The sequence below is a fragment of the Cricetulus griseus genome, chromosome 7, assembly GCF_003668045.3.
Source record: "Cricetulus griseus strain 17A/GY chromosome 7, alternate assembly CriGri-PICRH-1.0, whole genome shotgun sequence".
NCBI lineage: Eukaryota > Metazoa > Chordata > Mammalia > Rodentia > Cricetidae > Cricetulus > Cricetulus griseus.
The window spans coordinates 84,193,999-84,213,310 of record NC_048600.1 but is presented as its reverse complement, the minus strand read 5'-3'; the positions used below and the strand labels follow the sequence as shown (position 1 = coordinate 84,213,310).

Genomic DNA, 19,312 nt, shown 5'->3' with positions numbered 1-19,312 from the left:
GGAAAAATGATACTTGTATATGTTGACGTCAGACCATATAGATTCTAGTATGTGTAAGAAAAAAGAATTTTCTTCTGACATTTAGAAGCCACTGGAGGGCTCTAAGCTGGGAATGACAAGAACTGATTTATAGTAAGCTGTGATGGCTCACACCTATAATGCCAGCACTTAAACTGCCACAATCCTGATACCAGCCTGTCAAAAACAACAACAATAACAACAAAACAAATTACTGATTTATATTAGAAAAGCCTAATTTGTTTGCTGTGTGGTGTGCCCATTACTGAGGGAGATGATAAGGAGGCAGGCAAGGAAGGGGTTCTAAGAGGTCAGAAGAGCGGATGATGATACAGACAAGGGTGGTGTTAGAAATTGGAAGTGGAGAAATTAACCCTATTTGGTGTGTATGTGTGTGTGTGTACATTTATGCTTTTTGTTGTTTTAACTGGTGCTCAGGATTGAACAGGATTCCTCATGTTAAGTAAACACTCTACCACTGAGTTATACCCTTAACCCAAGTTAATGTATTTTGAAAGCAGACTCTCAGGACTTGAGAACTGGATAGGAAACCAAGAACATACATTGCTATTGAATCTGAATCTAACAATTATTAAGTGCACGGTTATTAGGATGTCGGCTGGGGTATTAGAGAAACGTGGGGCAGCAGCTAAGTATTCAAGAATGCAACGATTAAATCATGGCACAGCTAATGAAATTAACAGTCCCACCACATAGAGACCCACACCATGTGAGTGAACAAAGCCAAGGGAAAACTCTACTCTTGCAGAAACAAATTATGTTTGTGTATAGACTAATATAAGTACACAAATTACTATGGGAGTGCCTGGGGGACAGAAGGGCACTTCTCTTTTTACTTCATGGCATATGCACTGTTTGAACTTGCTTTTCCGTTGTTGGAAATGCAGTTTAGAATGTTCCTGATTTCAGACTTGGGGGCTGACTCTTCAGATAGGATTACTGAGCCCCGGGCCAAGGTGATCAGAAACTGGACTGGACTGAAATCTTTCAGACTCCGCGCCTTTCCCGGTGACCACGTGTCTGGCCAGCGGCGCTCCGCCTCCGCCCCGCCCCGCCCGGCGGCTCCTGGCCCCGGGCAAACAGCTCCCTGGCTGCCTTGGCAGCAGCGCCGCCCACATTGCGCATGCTCCCTCCTGCAGCAAGGGCGTCAGCCCCCATTCATCCAGTGCGTGCGGTCGCAGCCCCCTCCTCAAGACCCTCCCCGAGCGGTGTGCGTCGCGCCTATGTTTGCGTCATCACGCTACGCCATTGCTCGAGCCTGGGAAGATGGCGGCAGCCGTTCTCAGTGGGCCCTCCGCGGGCTCCCCGGCTGGGGCTCCTGGCGGGACTGGGGGTCTCTCTACTGTGGGGTCGGGCCCGCGACTGCGTCTGCTGCTGTTGGAGAGCGTTTCTGGGTTGTTACAGCCGCGAACGGGGTCCCCCGTTGCCCCTGTGCATCCCCCAATCCACTGGGCCCCGCATTTGCCTGGGCTCATGTGCTTATTGCGGCTGCATGGGACAGTGGGTGGGGCTCAGGTAAGTCCGTGGCTCGCGTGGTCACCGTGGGAAGGCTGGCGAGGCAGCTAGGACTGTGATCACGCCTTCCTGAAGCTGCAGCCGTGAGCTGGAGGAGAGGAGAGCCGAGGGTAGAGAGTGGTCCTCACTTAACATTCGGGATGAGATTCACTTGTTTCATTATTTGCCGTTTCTCCAGGTAAAAATTAGGCCCTGTTTCTGTTTGGTCATTGATAGGCACAAAGGAATGAAAGGACTCAGTTCTATGCCAGGTCACATAACTAGTTGAATGTTTTTCAGCATTTTTCTTTTGGCGAAACTTTTTTTTTTTTTTGCGGGGGCGGGGGAGGTTGTCCTGGAGTAATTGAACACAAATATTTACTAGCTCTTAGTCTAGGACCTAATTAATCCCCTATTAGGCGCTTCAATTGCAGCCATGATGACGATGAGCAAAATGTTGTAACACAAAATTGATTCTGGTATGAAGCCCCTAACTCGGTATAAAGTATTGAGATTTCACCCAAAGGACCTGGAGTTCAAGATGAGCAGAGGTTGGAGAGTGAAAGAAAACGGGGGTGGTTATAATGTTAGAGGGCACTTAACGTGGGAAGCAAGGGAAAATAAGGGCATTGTTTAGGGGTTTAGATGCTGAAAGAGAAAGAATGGGTAGAGTCGAGGCTGGTGAGGCAGGTGGTGGACAACATTGTAGGCCCTGTTAGGATCCTGTGCACAAAAATTCAGGTGCATTCTATTCAGTCCTGCAAGCTAGAAACCCCAGTGCCATCCTCAGTGCATGGCTTTTACACACTTCCATAAGCAGTCAGTCTGTGAAGTTCTGCGTTTTTTTTTTTATTTGCTTTTGGAGACAATATCTCACTCTGTGGTCCTGACTGGTCTGGAATTCATTGAGCTCTAACTTCCCTGGGCCTGGGATTGCTGGGATTAAAAAAAAGGTGTGCGTTATCTTGCTGAGCTGTGTGTGGTTGTTCACGTTGATGGGTATGGACAAGGGTAGCACGGTGCACAAATGAAAGTCATAGGACAACCATCAGGTCAAGTTCCTGTCTCTAGACAAGGTCTCTTGGCAGTGGTGGGAGCCAGGCTAGCTAGCCCCAAGAGCTTCTGTTGATGCTCTCGCCTATGTCTCCATAGGGGACACTGGGGTCACAGATTTTATACTGCTGTTATGACTGGCTTTTGCATAGGTGTGTGTGTTTGCCTGCATGTTTGTATGTTCACCACTTGTGTACTTGGTGCCCATGGAGGTCAGAAGGGCATTGGATCGCTGGAACTGGAGTTGCAGATGGTTGTGAACCACTGGGGTACTGGCATTTGAACCTGTGTCCTTTAGAAGAGCAGCAAGTACAGTTAACCACTGAGCTGTCTCTCTAGGCTTTGTTTATGTATTTCTGGGTTGCTTACATCTTGCTCTGTAGACCATGCTGGCCTTAAACTCAGAGATCCACCTGCCTTTTTCCCTCCCTAGTGCTGGGATTAAATGTGTGTGCCATAGACTTCACCTGTGGGTTTTGTTTTGTTTGTTTTTGAGACGAGGTTTCTGTGTGGCCCTGGATGTCCTGGAACTCACTCTGTAGATCAGGCTGACCTCAAACTCAGAGATCCACCTGCCTATGCTTCCTGTGTGCTGGGATTAAAGGTGTTTGTTACCACCCCCGGCTACACTTGTATTTTGAGGTAAAGTCAGGTGTGGAGTTTCCACTTGTGTCAGGTCCTCAGAGCTCAAATGTTTTGGATTTGGAACATTTTGGATCTTCTAATTGTGGATGCTCAGCCGTGTTTGCCTTTTGGATTTCTTTACACTTTCCTCCACCTGGGAAATAAGCTGCCCAGCACCTAATACAATGTTTGTCCTAAAGTAAACGTTAACTACACTATTAAACATGTACTGAATAAATGAACAAGTTCTCCCACCTGATTAGGGACCTTTTTTATTTTAAATATAAAAGTTAACACTCATTTATTTTGTGTGTGTACTGATGTGCCACGGTGCACATGTGGAGGTCAGAGGACAACTTTGGGAGTTGGTTCTCCTAAATGTAGGCTCTGGGAGTCAAATGCAGGTTGTCAGGCTTGTTGAGCCATGTAGATGGTCTTGGGATCTTATTATATAAAACTGCCTTCTTTCTTCATTTGACCAGTGCAATGTGGAATTAGAAAAAATGAGGCGGGCAGTGGTGGCGCCGAGTTAATTCCAAACACTTGGGAGGCAGAGGCAGGAGGATCTCTGTGAGTTTGAGGCCGGCCTGGTCTACAAAGCTAGATTCAGGACAGTCAGGGCTACACAAACGGGTCTGGAAACCCCTCACCCTGAGATAAACAAATAAATAAAAATGAATGAATGATTTCAGCTGTACCATGTGGTAGTAGAACGACTGATTTCCAACCTTCAGGAGATTGGGTCCCTGAGAGGAGTCTGGTACTTTGGGCGGTGTGGTGAGAGGCTGCTTGTAAAAGGGCTGATGATACCTCTTTCTGTGTGAGAGGAAAGGGTTAGGAGGAGGACTGGTTGAATCTGTGTTGGTGTTAAGCCTGGAACAGGACGAAGAGAGTTGTTTCTCTGAGTGACAGAAGAAGCATTCAGCTAGCATTTCTGGAAGTCTTTATGCTAGGGTAGGTGCTTTACAGGGATACGGACTGTCTTCTGAGATAAAGCAAGCCTTATTGAAATCAAGTAGATGAGTTGGGCTGTTCTCTCTCAGCTCTGATTTATTTATTTATTTATTTATTTTCTTTTTTGATGTGGGAAATGAGGGCAGAGATCAGACAGGATAGAATTTGAGGAAATAGACTGAGGGACAGACAGCTGTGATGGCCTTTTTGGACTCAGAAAGTGCACATTCAGAAAGCTTTCTTAGGTGCAGGGACAATGAAGGGCTTGGAGAATTTCTTCGGCATCTTTAATGACCTTTGCCTGATTCCCTTCTGTTTTTTTCCTCCACTTCTAGAATCTTTCGGCTCTAGGGGCTTTGGTGAATATCAGTAATGCACATCTTGGTTCCATCAAAACCCGGTAAGCCTTTAGCTATGTGCCTTTAGGAAGTGGGTTGAGTGCGGATTTGCCTATCCTTTGTCCCCACCCCATGGATCAAGAGGTTTTTCCTATTCCAGGAGCTGGGGAGAGTTTTCCTTCTGTGAGCTCACTTGAATTAAACTCATCATTTCCATCTCCCGTTCCCCATGAGTTAGCTCTTCTTCCTTCTTTGCTTGATACTCCTCCACACTGAGTCCTCCCTAAGTCTCAGGAGAGAGAAGCCACAGTAAATCTGGGAATGGAGTCTTATTACAGCCCAACAAAAATAAAAGAGCAGTCAGGCTTCTCTGAAGTCTAGCCTCCACCTCCTTATCACCCTCTTGTTTGTCAGGTTTGAAGGCTTGTGTCTGCTGTCCTTGTTGGTAGGGGAGAGCCCCACAGAGCTGTTCCAGCAGCACTGTGTGTCTTGGCTTCGGAGCATTCAGCAGGTGTTGCAGGTAAGGATCTGCTCCCCTCCATCCTTCCCCCAGTATGGGTCAGATGTGTTTGGACATTAGCTCTGGGGACAGAATGAGTGAAAACAATTTTCTGCTTTGTCGACAGAGGTTAAACTTCCAATAGAAATCTTTCTAAACTTCCCAATAGTTTTGTTAGCTTACTTCATTTGCCCTTTCACACTAACTCTAGCTTCACTTTGTGTCTCTGAAGTTCTCTCTCTCTCTCTCTTGTGAGTGTGTGTGTGTGTGTGTGTGTCTGTCTGTCTGTCTGTCTGTCTGTCTGTCTGTCTGTCTGTCTGTCTGTGTGTTCCCGCCTATTGCCTCTAACCCTTCTGACATTATCACCTTTCTCCCTAACACCCTCAGTGCCTTCCGCCCTTAGTTACTTCATAAGCAAGCCATGTGCAAAGCTTAGGGTAAGAGGTGCATGGACTCTGCTTGGATGACTCTTAAGTCTATATAGAGACTGGGATATGTTCTTATGATCCAGCAATTTGCAGATAGCCATTTAGCCATGTGGTTTCTGTTAAATACTGTGCTTCATTCCTATAAAAATGGGGAAAAAAATTCTTAGCTTATGGGCCATGGAAAACCATATACTTACTTGCCACAGTTGTAACGGAAGTCACTTGAACTGACTGCAACGTGACACCTATTGTAGTAAAGACTAGTTCTCTGTGAATAGAGATTGGGAATCTGACCCCCATCTAGGCTGGTGTGGGTTTAGGGGTTAGGGCCAGAAGTTTACAAGATACGTTTCTGTTCTGATCAGTAGTTAATTGGGCTACCCAGTATTCTAAGAGTGTAAAAGCTACATAGAAGAGGAAGTTGGTCATTTGAAGAATTGTAAACATGGCAGTTTGGTGGGGTTGAAATGCAGTTGAGGAGGTAGGTGTAAGAGAACCAAGCCATAGGCTTTTATTTTATAAGGAATTGGTTTTTATTCTCTGAGTAGTGGAATTCATGAGAAGTTCTAAGTAGATTTCTTGCTGCTATAACAAAATGCCACAGATTGTGTGTGTGTGTATGTATGTATGTATGTATGTTATGTTATGTATAAGGTTTGTCTGAATCATGGTTCTAGAAGCTGGAACGTGCAAGTTGAGGGGGAATTATCTTTTGAAGACCTGCTTGCTCCATTATAACATGGTGGATGGCATCAGTGGGGTCTGGGGGTGGGAATGAAAGTGAGCATGTGAGTGAGAGTGTGTGTGTGGGGGGGGTGGGGAGACGGGAGGGAGGGAGAGAAGAGGGAGGGAAAGAGAAGCTTCCCTCTGTAACACGTCTACTTATGCAGTAACTTGCCTCTTTCTGACTCACTGAACTATGCTGCCTCAGCACTATTGTGTTGGGGATTAAGAATTCAGTAGATGTGATTTGGAGGCTATGAAAAACATAGTGGTGACAGTGAAGTGGTGGTGATGACATCTTCACATTTGAAAACTTCACTCTGGGTGCTGGGTAAAGAAAGAACAAGTAAGGAGAGGACTGGAAGCAGAAGGACCAGGTAGAGGCTTTGCAGGAGTAGAGGAGAGCATTTGCAGTAGCCTGGAGGAGGGTGGTGCAGTAGAGCTGATAGAGGTAGGTGGGTTTGGCAGAGAGCCAAGTGAGCAGTCTCATGAATGATGGGCTTTAGGGAGAAGATATGACCAACATTTGTGGTCTTCAGAAGCGTTGGAAGGCAGTCAAGGCTCAGAAGGAATAAAAGAAAACACTGAGTGTGACCTGGACTGTTGAGTACCAGCCCTTTCAGTAGACATACTCTTGATATGACCTATGACCTGGAAGAGGGCCTCTGTTGGTATGTTTTACCATGGAGTTATCAGCATTTAGTCAGTAGTGAAGATGAGGGTGGGTTTTGGTATGTGTCCTTGCCAGCTATAAGTGTATACCATTCTGAGTGGTCAGTGGAGGAGAAGGAGTTTACTGAAGAGACTGAGACTGACAGAGCAAGCCAAAGAGATAACCAGGATTGTGGGTTGGATGGAACCCAGTGGAAGAGGGAGGAGTCAGTAAGATTGTGTGTTGGATGGATGGCGGGGAGAGGGGGGGAGGATACATGAGGAAAGAGGGAGCAGTTGCTTCTGTTTATCTTCCTGGGAGTGACCTCTGTTTATACTCTTGAGGTGGAACAAAACTGACCCAGAGTCATTTACAATATTAGTTGATAAGACTAGTGGAAGTGGTATTTGCAGAGCTGTGGACACAAGCTGGACTGGATTGGGATGAGAAGCAACTGTGAGAAGAGGGAGAAATGAGGGAGATACAAGATCCTTTGAAGATCCTGATTGTCAAGGAAGCTTGGGATTTGTATTTGCTCAAAGGATTTCTAAGATGGGCGCAGCTTGAGCCTGTGGGCATGTCAGTGGGAGAGAAGAGAGGTTAGTATCAAGCCCAGTAAAGCGTATGGACAGGAGCAGGGGTCTGGAAGGGAGCCGAGTCAGGATGGGTGAGCATGCCTAAGACTTCATTCAGGTTTGGAGGTTGGAGGTAAGGTAGCCCCAGCCTTTGGATTCAGTTTTTTCTGCCAAATTGAAGGTAAGACCATGCAGGATGACAGTGATGGGGGAAATTGGGATTTGCAAGTTCAATGGAGAAAGCTTCTGAAGAGAATTATAGTAGAACTTCTGGATAGTGTTGAAGGTCTGTTTGTAGTTCATGGGCCTGACTATTCTTTCTTTTTAAAATTAAGGGATTTGACGAGAAGGCTTAGTGGGTAAAACCACTTGCTGCCGAGCCTGATAACCTTAGTTCAGTCCTGGATGTGATGGAAGGGGAAACTGACTCCAGAAAGTTGTCCTTTGACTTCCATGCTCCTGCCTTCACAAATAAACACACACATTAAAAAGAGAGAGAAGAAGAAAACCAGATGAATTATTTCTGAGCCAGGTTGTCTTCCCAAGTCCTGGTCTCTGGCCATGCTCCTGCCTTAGCTGCTTTGATAACTAGGACTACAGGCACAACAGTTGCCCTGCTTTTCATATTTTCTTAGTTAATATTCTTGTATGTGTTGTTGGCATATGGCCTCTTCTAGTTTAGAAGAAGGTATATGCCAAGTGATTTTTTTTTTTTTTCCCCATGTAGGTTCCTGTTAATTTTCCAGAAAAGTCTGAAACCAAATAGCTTTTCCTCATGAATTCCAGGGTGGGTGTGACTCTAACTTGGAGAAATGGGGCAGAGAAATGCAGTATGGGTAATAAAGACTTTGAGATCTAAACATTCAAATCTTTTAAGGTGTGGCTTTGCCACTTTTTCAAACAAATTTCCTAGGACCCAGATATATTATTATAATTTATTACTTTTGAGATTCTGGGAATGGAGCCCAGTGCTTTTTGTGTGCTAGGCAAGTGGATGTCTCCAGTTTTCCAGACGCTAGACACTAAAATGTGAACACGTCCTTTCTACAAACACATCCGTTCCTCTTGTCATCTATTCTCTTTCTTGGTGATGCTAAATGTGATGGTAATGTGGATGTTAGCTGTGGTGTTTTAAAAGCCCTGTGTTGTTACACCTCCTGTCCCTCTTCTGGTGACAGTGAAGGTGAGGTTTGCAGCATGGGTGCCTTTGCTTTTAGTCCCAGGACTCACCATCCACAATGGAGCTGGCTGTGGCTATCCTGAGGGATCTGCTCCGATATGCATCCCAGCTTCCTACGCTGTTCCGGGACATATCTACCAACCACCTGCCCGGGCTTCTTACTTCCTTGCTGGGTCTCAGACCAGAGGTGAGACTGCAGTTCTGGTTCTCATATTGTTTGGATTAAAAAATGTTATGGGAACTGCTTAGGGAGTAGGACTTAGGAAGTGTGGGGGTAAGAAAATAATGACAGACTTGAGAAAGGGACCTTATGGGCCAGGGATGAGATGGAAGGGTATGGGCCCTTGGTGCTTGGCCTCTTCCTTCTGATTTCTGCTTTTCCCACAGTGTGAACAATCAGCTTTGGAGGGAATGAAGGCATGTGTGACCTATTTTCCTCGGGCTTGTGGCTCTCTAAAAGTAAGTACTAATGAAACTGTGATAGTTGTCACCTTAGATTCTGCCCCTGCTGTTTCTAAGCTCTTAATGTATAATGATGCTACCTTGGAGTACTTATTTAGTCCTTACAGTGAAGACATTGTTGTAAATTACCTGCCTAAGGTGAATAGGGTTCTGTGAGTTCGAGACCAGCCTGGTCTACAAGAGCTAGTTCCAGGACAGCCTCCAAATCCACAGAGAAACCCTGTCTCGAAAAACCAAGGCGGGGGAGGGGGAAGAGTGAGATGAGTAGGGTTTGGAGCTTGTGTCTGTCTGATGTTAGGACCCATTCTCTAACCCATAAACTCCTTTCCTCTTCTCCCGCCCACCCTCTTTTATTAATTTTTAAATTTAAAAAATTGTATGTGTCTGAGTGTTTTGCCTGTGTGCTTGTTTCTCTATGAGCCATGTGTCTGGTGCCTGTGGAGGCCAGAAGATGTTGGCTCTCCTGGAACTGGAGTTAACAGGTAGTTGAGCTGGGAACCAAACCTGAGTCCTCTGCAAAAGCAGCCAGTGTGCTTAACAGCTGAACCACCATTTAGCCCCTACCACCTCCACCCCCTCTTTTTAATGACTACCCTACCACTGAACTACACTTCAAGTCCCACCCCCTTGACCCCTTTCTCTTTCTGTTCTGCCTATTGATCTCTAGAATGCCCTGGAATACTAAGTTCCCTTCAGGAAGAATGGTGCTACAGAGACGTTATCAGCATTACACTTTATTTCTGGTTTTGTTTTTCCTGGCTTCAGCTACCCTTGTTCAGGCAGAAATAGTAGTATGGATTTGTCATGGATAAAGTGCTTGCCACCAAGCCTGATATTGATGTCTTTCCTCGCCAGTTTCACTTCAAAGAAGACTTGAAGTTGATCCTAGCATGTCAGCATTTTTTTTTTCCCATTAAGTCAAGAACTTTCAGCCTTTTTCACTTAAAGGAAGTACTTAACAGCTTCTCTTTGGCCTGCCTGAATTGACAGCATTTGAAGTCATCATTAAGTAAAATAAGGGTTGTTTGAACTTGTGGTACTGTAGTTGTCTGACAATCTAGAGAGCAGATAAGATGCTGAGTAAAAGAATGAAATTGTGTACAATTGGAGCAATCTATTGTTATAATCATTCTGGTTTATTATTAGGAGTTGTTAAGCTCTTATTGTACCCTGTTTGTGACTTAAACTTTATGATAGGTCACTGCGTATAGGAAAAACATAGGCTGCAGTGGTAGTGCCCTGAGGTGGTTGAGGCAAGAGGATCGTGAGTTTGGAGTTAGTCTAAGCTGTTTAGTGAGACTTAAAAAAAAATCCAAAACAAAATAAATGCAAAATCTACCGTACATAAGATTTGGAATTATTTAAAACCTACTGTGTAGTATGCATGTGTGTATGTAATATATAAAACATATAACCTCTTTATGGTTTCAACCACCTACTGTAGGTGTTGATACATATTCTTTGTGGGTAAGGGGATGTGTGTCAGTAACTAGTTGTTACCTGCAGTATGTGAAGTCTCAAGGCAGATATTTCTCAGTGAACATATTTGTACTGATTGTTCATTTTTGTATGGATGCTCTGAATCACAACTAATAGAAGTTATACGTGATCAGGACAGGATTTTTTTTTTTTCTGCTGTGGCATGAACTCAATCCAACCACTGAGTTACATCCTCAGCCTCTTCAGAGTTATAGTTTAGTTTCATGAAACAAAAATGTATGGAATTAAAAGCATTCTATTGCATTTAAAGTGTTTCAAAACAGTTTAAGAATTATAGATTAGGACTGTCAAGATGGCTTAATGGGTAAGGCACTTGCCACCAAGGCTGATGACTTGGGTTTGATTCCCAGAACCCACATGGTAGAAAGAAAAAAATCAACATCTATAAGGCATGCATGTGGGAAAACACAAAAATTAAAAATAAATCTTTTAGAATAGCAAATGTAAATTTATTAACAGGTTAAATAAGATCTTTGTATTTGAATAAGAAAATTTGTGTTTGCCTATGTGCTTGTTTAGGCAGCATTCCTATCCCGTGATACACATGGGAAATTGGAGAACAACTTTTAGGAATAGCTCTCCTGCTCTGGTTCTGGCCATTGGGCTTATATAGCAAACACCTTGACTGGTTGAACGTCTCGACAGCTCAGGCCATGCTTTAATGTAGTAATTTTAAGGTAGAGGGCATCTCTTTAGTGACTAGGAGACATATAAAAGTTCTATTGTATGCCTGTCCTCTAGGCATGGTGGTGCACACCTTTAATCCCAGCACTGGGAAGGCAGAGGCAGGTGGTTCTCTGTTAGTTCAAGTCAGACTGGTCTACAAAGCAAATTCCAAGACAGCCAGAGATACACAGAGAAACCCTGTCTCAAAAACAAAAGAAAAAAATTGAGAGATATACTTCATTTTACTTGTAGTTACTGAAACTAATGATGGGCTTTCCCCACTATTACTCATGTGTTCGCAAGCCCCCTTTATTCTACCCCAAATTAATTGTGGACCATAGGCTGAGCTATTATATTATTCCAGGCCTTCTTGTATCAGGCAGATGGTTTGCTCACAGACAGGTAGCTCACAGGCAGCTCTGAGATTTGCTGCCTTTGCTCTGTGTGTCATCGTCGTCGTGTCCGTCCCGTGTCCCCCCCAGCCCCTCCGGTCTCCCTGTCCAGCCTGTTGTTGTGACCAGTCCCATACCCATCCCTCTGGGTGGTGCATTAATTCTAGCCTGGATCCTCATTTCTCTATTTCAGCTCATCTAGTTGGACTGTGGGTATTTCTGTTTTTCAGAACTGTCACTTTGACTTAGAGAGAAAGATGACAGTCATTTGCAAAAACTAGCAGAGGGAGCCCAGTTGTTTTAGGGGCCAGGGGCCAGGTCTTTTCTCCCAGGAAGGAGGCTAAAGAGCCACAGCTCATGTGCAGGGTCTCTCTACCACAGAAATACACCTATGTATCCCTGACCCATGGATACAGCATGCTTCCTGTGTCTATAGGAAAGCAACATCTCAGGTGGAAAGACTGCTTTAGAGACTTTTCTTGGCACTGCCCCATGACCTCTTTCTTTCTTCCCCAGGGCAAGCTCGCCTCCTTTTTCCTGTCTCGGTTAGATGCCTTGAACCCTCAGCTCCAACAGGTAAAGGGAAAGGAGAGGCACAGAGCCCAGGTGCTCATTATGGCTCATTCTTAGCCAGTATTTGTTGCAGCATTTGTATCCTCTTGCTTTCTTCCTATTAACATACACAATTACTGGCTTTTGTCTTCTTGGAAACTTCTGTCTCATTGTTCCTTGAGCTCTTGTTGATCTGTTTCTCTCAGGCATTGGTGGTATGGAAGACCCATGGCTGAGCTATTTCCTTTCTGACCAGCTTTCTGCCCTTTTTTTGCAGTTGGCCTGTGAGTGTTACTCCAGGCTGCCCTCTTTAGGTGCTGGCTTTTCCCAGGGCCTGAAGCACACAGAGAACTGGGAGCAGGAGCTGCACAGCCTGTTGGCCTCACTGCACAGCTTGCTGGGGACCCTGTATGAGGGAACAGAGACCGGTAGGGACTTTGTAGTCAGGAGACAGATGGGCTTCCATGGGCTGTGGCAGGAGGGGACAGGAGGGTGGTCCAGAGAGGCAGGACAGTGGGTTTTGGGGCATCTGGGATGAAACAAGTGATGTACCACAAATGAGAAAGATGGGGGCCGGAGTGGAGATGGTGCTGTGGTTCAGAACATTGACTGCTCTTCCAGAGGATTGGGCTTTGAGTCCCAGCACCCACATGGCAGCTCACACAAATGAAAAAGGAGGGATGGGAGAAAGAAAGATAGAGTGTACAGATGGTTGTGTTGCTGCCCAGACCCTGTGCAGAGTGAAGGCCCTGGAGTAGAGATGCTGCTTTCCCAATCAGAAGATGGTAACACTCATGTCCTCCTCCAGCTTCGGCAGAGGTTTTCAGGACTGGCCCGTTGCCTGGGGCTCATGCTCAGGTGTGTAGGTATTGGAGGGAATGGTCTTAGGGCTGGAGAAGTTGAGGTGGGTGTGTGGAGTCAAGCTCCACTGCTTGGTGGAGTGCTCAGAGCAGGGGTGACTGCTCTGAGATTCTCTTTGGTCTGGTTCTCTAGCTCCGAGTTTGGGGCCCCTGTGTCTGTTCCTGTTCAAGAGATCCTGGACCTTATCTGCCGGATCCTTAGCATCAGCAGCAAGAATATTGTGAGTGGACTTGGTCTTCATTGTGTAGCCTTGCTTAGGGCCCTGGGCACCTGAACAACACCCACACTGTCATCTCTGAAACTGTGTCCCTGACACATGTGCGACTGTCAGTGGGCTTGTTCACACAGTGCAGAGCCACCTGTGGTCAGTGTAGAGAGTGCATTTGGGGATGAGCCAAAGCATTGTTGAAGGGTTTGGCTATCCTCTTCTGCAGGATGGGAGACAGGTTTGGGTTGAGTTGGGACAGGGAGTGGGTTCATGTTGTACAGTCTGATACACCTGCTGTCTTTGTATCTTTCTCTGGTTCTCCTTTTCTTTTCCATCTTACTTTGGCTGAATTTTCTTCTAGAACTTGCTTGGAGATGGTCCCCTCAGGCTGCTACTGCTGCCTTCTATCCACCTTGAAGCCTTGGACTTGCTCTCTGCATTGATCCTTGCGTAAGTGGCACTGGTCATAGTGTGGAGAAGGGAATGGATATACTGGAAATGAAGGCCACTATTCCCTCCTCTGCCCCCAGGTGTGGAGGCAGACTCTTGCGCTTTGGGGCCCTGATCATCCGCCTGCTTCCCCAGGTCCTCAATACCTGGAGCACTGGGAGGGATACTCTGGCTCCAGGCCAGGAGAGGCCTTACAGGTGATTGTGTGGGAAGGGATAGAGTGGAGAGGGTGGCGAGGACACATAGGTGCCCCAGGGGCTCGGGCACGTCAGTCCTCTATTGACAGTCTGCTTTCCCTGCTCCTACTGTAGCACCATTCGGACCAAGGTGTATGCCATCTTAGAGCTGTGGGTGCAGGTTTGTGGGTCCTCAGCAGGTATGCTCCAGGGAGGAGCCTCAGGAGAGGCCTTGCTCACCCACCTACTCAGTGACATCTCTCCACCAACGGATGCTCTTAAGGTGAGTGAGACCTTGGCTCTTGGCCTCCCAGCTCCTGTGCCTGTTTCCTGACTGCCCTGACTTCCTGTTTACCTTTACTTGTGACCGTGTTTCCTTTTATCACAAGCTGTGCGCTACCAGGGGAAGCTCCGATGGAGGTTTGCCAAGTGGGAAGCCAAGTGCCCCGAAGAAGCTAAAGCTCGATATGGGAGAAGCTTTGGCTCCAGCAAGCCACAGGAAAGGAGATAGGAATGCTAACAGTGATGTGTGTGCAGCCGCACTGAGAGGTGGGTTGAAGTGAAGTGATAAGCTAAAGCCAGTTGGCAAAGTAGAGCGTGCAGGAGTGGAGACCGTCAGTACGCTTCTGTCCTGCATTTAGATTGGGAATCTGGTAGTTTTTCCTGATCTTCCAAGGTCTCGGTTTAGTTTATTCAAACACTTTACATATGCACTGTGTGTGGCAGGGGCAGTACAAGCACTTGGGGAATCCATGGCTCCATGCCAGTAGAGTTCATGTACCCTGTAGAGCAGGATGCTGTGGGGATTGCCTGAGTCCAGTGCATCTGGGAATGTAGCCACAAGTTAAGTGGGTGCCATGCAGTTAGTCAATAACTTTCCGGTGGGTCTCATATATTCGTACTTAGTGTTATACTGTTGAGGAGAGTCCAGGTCTCCTCAAGTATACAGATAGACATTGATGATGTCTTACTGCACTATCTATCATCCCCATTTTATACCTGTGGAAGAGAACTGAGAGGGTAAAGGCCTTGCCCAGGGTAGGCAGTGGCAGAACTGGGTGCCCCTGTTGGCCTATGTGCCTTTGCATTTCAGTCTGCCTCTGACATGCTATTCTATTCTCAGGCCTGAGCCGGACCATCCTCATGTGTGGGCCTCTCATCAAGGAGGAGACTCACAGGGTTAGTGGAGATGACCCTCATGGAGCCTGGGGAGGGGTTACTGCTCTGTGCACTTGGGGAGTATTTACCTCAGAGGTGGGCCTATTGAAAGCTGGGAGCAAGGCCCTGGCCTTGGAGGGTTGGGTGGTCTTGGTGACATTTCTAGACTCATTGTTTGCTTTTCAGAGACTTCATGATCTAGTCCTGCCCCTGGTCATGAGTGTCCAGCAGGGTGAGGTTCTAGGTGGCTCCCCTTACAACAGTTCCTGCTGTCGCAGAGAGCTCTACCGCCTGCTACTGGCTTTACTGCTGTCACCTTCCCCTCGCTGCCCACCTCCTCTTGCCTGTGCCCTGAAAGCTTTCTCTCTTGGCCAATGTGAAGATAGTCTTGAGGTAATTGCTGACTGGGCCAGCTCTTTCTTTGATTCCTGGGTTTTTATTCTGATGCTTGCCTTGTGAGACCCGGTGTTCCTGATGCTCTTGCCCTTTCTTCTTTCCCTAGGTCTCCTCTTTCTGCTCAGAAGCACTAGTGACCTGCTCTGCTCTGATACACCCCCGAGTTCCTCCCCTTCAGAGCTCAGGCCCTGCCTGCCCCACACCTGCCCCAGTTCCTCCTCCTGAGGCCCCATCTCCATTCAGGGCCCCACCCTTCCCTCCTCCAGGTCCCATGCCCTCCATAGGTGCTATGCCATCTCCAGGACCGATACCTTCATCAGGCCCATTGCCCTCAGCAGGTCCCATTCCCACAGTAGGCGCAATTTCCTCAGCTGGCCCTATGCCATCCACAGGCCTGGTGCCCTCTCGCCCTGGACCTCCAGCAACAGCCAACCACTTAGGCCTCTCTGTCCCAAGCCTGGTGTCTGTCCCACCCAGGCTCCTTCCTGGCCCTGAAAACCACCGTGCAGGCTCCAGTGAGGACCCTGTCCTGGCTCCTAGTGGGACCCCTCCACCTAGCATACCCCCAGATGAAACTTTTGGGGGGAGAGTACCCAGGCCAGCCTTTGTCCATTATGATAAGGAAGAGGCATCTGATGTGGAGATATCCTTGGAAAGCGACTCTGATGACAGTGTGGTGATTGTACCCGAGGGGCTTCCGTCCCTGCCACCTCCACCACCGTCAGGCAGTCCTCCCCCCGTGGCTGCTACTGGCCCACCGACAGCCTCCCCTCCTGTGCCAGCCAAGGAGGATTCTGAAGAACTGCCCGCAACTCCAGGGCCTCTACCCCCACCCCCACCCCCTCCCCCACCTGTTTCTGGTCCTGTGACACTTGCACCACCACAGCTGGTCCCTGAAGGGACTCCTGGAGGGGGAGGACCCACAGCCATGGAAGAAGATTTGACAGTTATTAATATCAACAGTAGTGATGAAGAGGAAGAAGAGGAGGAAGAGGAGGAGGAAGAAGATGAAGATGAGGAGGAAGAAGACTTTGAGGAAGAGGAGGAAGATGAAGAAGAGTATTTTGAAGAGGAAGAGGAGGAGGAAGAATTTGAGGAGGAATTTGAGGAGGAGGAGGAAGGTGAATTAGAAGAGGAGGAGGAGGAAGAGGAAGAGGAAGAAGAGTTGGAAGAGGTAGAAGATGTGGAGTTTGGTTCAGCAGGAGGAGAGGTAGAAGAAGGTGGACCTCCACCCCCCACGCTGCCTCCTGCTCTGCCACCTACAGACTCCCCCAAAATACAGCCCGAGGCAGAACCTGAACCTGGGCTCTTACTGGAAGTGGAAGAACCAGGGGCAGAGGAGGTGCCAGGGCCTGAGACGGCTCCCACGCTGGCCCCAGAGGTGCTCCCCTCCCAGGAGGAGGTGGTGCAGGAAGGGGGAAGTCCTCCAGCAGGGCCTCCTCAGGAGCTTGTTGAAGAAGAGTCCTCTGCTCCCCCTAACCTTCTGGAAGAGGGGACTGAGGGTGGAGGTGACAAGGTGCCACCACCACCTGAGACACCTGCAGAAACAGAGATGGAGACAGAAGCAGAAGCTGCATCTCCACAGGAAAAGGTGAGAGGGTCAGCCAGGGAGGGCACAGGGTGGGGCACTGGGGCTGACTGGGGAGAGACTGCAGTTCTCATGTAAGGGAAGAGGCTTGCTCCAGCCTGACCTACTCTCCCCTGTGTGTGACTGAATTTTGTGTCTTTGTCCCTAAAAGGAGCAAGACGACACAGCTGCCATGCTGGCTGACTTCATCGATTGTCCCCCTGATGATGAGAAGCCACCACCTGACCCAGAGCCTGACTCTTAACCCCTTCTGCACCCTAACACTTTGTATCCAATAAAGTTATGTCTGTAGATATTTATGTTGCTCTTGGCTCTTGCCACACTGTTTCCTGCTTAGAGCCTGAGTGAGTGTGGGGGTTTGTTGCATCCTCTCCAGATGTCCCCATTGTTGTCCTCTGTAGCTGACCGCTGTCTTCATTGACCTGAGGAAGAACCACTGGCTTCAAGAGGTAGCCAACTATCCCGTCAGTAAGTTAGTGTTGGAGTTTTCAAGTCTTGTCCTTTGTTGTTTTCTGCAGGAGCTTGCTGGGCCTGAATTCATAATCTTGTATCAGCTTCCCTTGTCCTAAGGGCTGAGGTTGTGTATGTCCCACACACAGCCCTCTGCTTTCTGTCATGTGAGCTGAGTCACTTGTGGGTAGTACTGTAGGGGACTGTGGTCTGCTTTTGAGTTGTAGTGCAAGTTGAACTGATTTTTTGAAAAATTTCAAGCCCCCAGAGAAATTGTGAGAATATATAACCTCTACTTGGATTCACCGGTTGTCAGTATTTTTAATCATATTAGTTTTTTTCCTACCTCTATATAGACCTGTATCTATAGATATAGGCCTGTATATACTTAAATAATCATATGTGTCTGTATTACTTTGTTGAACTTGGAGAGTAAGTAGACATTGTGGCCTTTCTTCCCTAGATTTTCAGTGTTACCTGAGATTAAGAACATAATACTGATCAGGGAGTGGTGGCACATGCTTTTAATCCTAACACTAGGCAGGCTCTCTTTGAGTTTGAGGCTAGCCTGGTCTACAGAGCAAGTTCCAGAATGTCTAGGGCTACACAGAAAAACCCTGTCTTGAAAAACCAAAAAGAAAAATAGAAGAATATAATACTGGGGGTTAGGCGTTGGAGAGGTGGCTCAACAGTTAAGGGCTGTGACTGCTTTTCCAGAGGACCCAGGTTCAGTTTCTAGTACCCATATGGCAGCCCACATCTTCCTGTAACTTTAGTTCCAGGGACTTTTACACATTCTTCTAGTCTCCATGGACACTGGCCTTACAAATGGTACACAAACATATGCAGGCAAAAACTCTTAAAAACACCGACATCCCCCAAAACAAACACAACTATGGGCTGGAAATGTACTCAGTTGTAGAGTACTTGTCTAGCATGCATGAAACACTGGATTCAACCCCCAGTGCCACATGGTGTTGCACAACACATCACAACAAGGCATGCTGATGGACACTTGTAATCCCAACACTCAGATGGTAGAGACTGGAAGACCAGAAGTTAGTCACTCTTGGCTGCATCGTGAGTTTGAGGCTAGCCTGGATAACATGAAACTATCTCAACCCCTAAACCCAAACAGACTAAATAACAAAAACAATTAGAATTATCAAATCTAAGAAAAGCTCCAGCAATTCATTAGACAGATGGTCCCTGACTTCAGAGTTTGACTTGATAGTCTTAGAACAGTAAAGATGACTGGTTTTTCACATTTAGTCCAATGTTCAGTAAATTGTGGATGCTTTTGCGCAGCTGTCACAGTGTTGTGAATGTGCTTCCTTGGGCCTGGTTATGGTGTTGGATAGATTAGGTATAGATGATGGGTTTACTGGAGTGTAATTCCATCATCTAGAACATTGGTATCTTTTTTAGAGATTTATTTATTATGTATACAGTTTTCTGTCTGCATGTATCCATGCAGGCCAGAAGAGGGCACCAGATGTCATTACAGATAATTGTGAGCCATCATGTGGTTGCTGGGAATTGAACTCAGGACCTCTGGAAGATCAGCCAGTGCTCTTAACCTCTGAGTGCTGTTAGCTACTGAGCCATTTTCTTCAGCCTGGAAGAATAGTTTCATAAGGTGTGTGTTGCCTTGGTTTATGGGGGTGGGGGGTACTTGGTAAGGGCCAGCCAGAATGGGACAGTTGTTCAGACTGGTCTCAAACTAACCCAGGATTTCTGGGTTGGTAGTGAAGAGAGTGATGACAGTACATAGGTCGCATCAAGCTCTTTGTTCGTCCTTTAGAGTGTGCTCCCTGCCAGAGGAGTGGGTGTTCGGATAGTTGAGTTGTTCAGATAGTCAATAATCATTCTGAATGGGTTAACAAATCACTTC

General features: G+C 47.0%; 1 protein-coding gene across 1 annotated transcript; it reads left to right on the top strand.

The window, feature by feature from the left end:
• The first annotated feature begins 1,170 nt into the window (after positions 1-1,170).
• Pelp1 (proline, glutamate and leucine rich protein 1) lies at positions 1,171-17,267 on the top strand. The gene is made up of 17 exons (XM_027426934.2): positions 1,171-1,554; positions 4,500-4,564; positions 4,917-5,022; positions 8,597-8,746; positions 8,947-9,018; positions 12,096-12,155; positions 12,409-12,559; positions 12,860-12,989; positions 13,125-13,212; positions 13,562-13,650; positions 13,731-13,847; positions 13,962-14,109; positions 14,216-14,375; positions 14,950-15,005; positions 15,171-15,377; positions 15,487-16,971; positions 17,120-17,267. Exons 1-17 carry the CDS (start codon positions 1,306-1,308, stop codon positions 17,210-17,212), a joined length of 3,426 nt encoding a protein of 1,141 aa, XP_027282735.1. The 5' UTR covers positions 1,171-1,305; the 3' UTR covers positions 17,213-17,267.
• Positions 17,268-19,312: the final 2,045 nt, after the last annotated feature.

Bases quoted from the DNA above. Each gene is read 5' to 3' on its own strand.
- Pelp1 (XM_027426934.2), top strand. From the start codon at position 1,306: ATGGCGGCAGCCGTTCTCAGTGGGCCCTCCGCGGGCTCCCCGGCTGGG. The intron at 13,651-13,730 runs GTAAGTGGCACT...CTCTGCCCCCAG, and splicing joins CTCTCTGCATTGATCCTTGC to GTGTGGAGGCAGACTCTTGC. The intron at 13,848-13,961 runs GTGATTGTGTGG...CTCCTACTGTAG, and splicing joins GGCCAGGAGAGGCCTTACAG to CACCATTCGGACCAAGGTGT.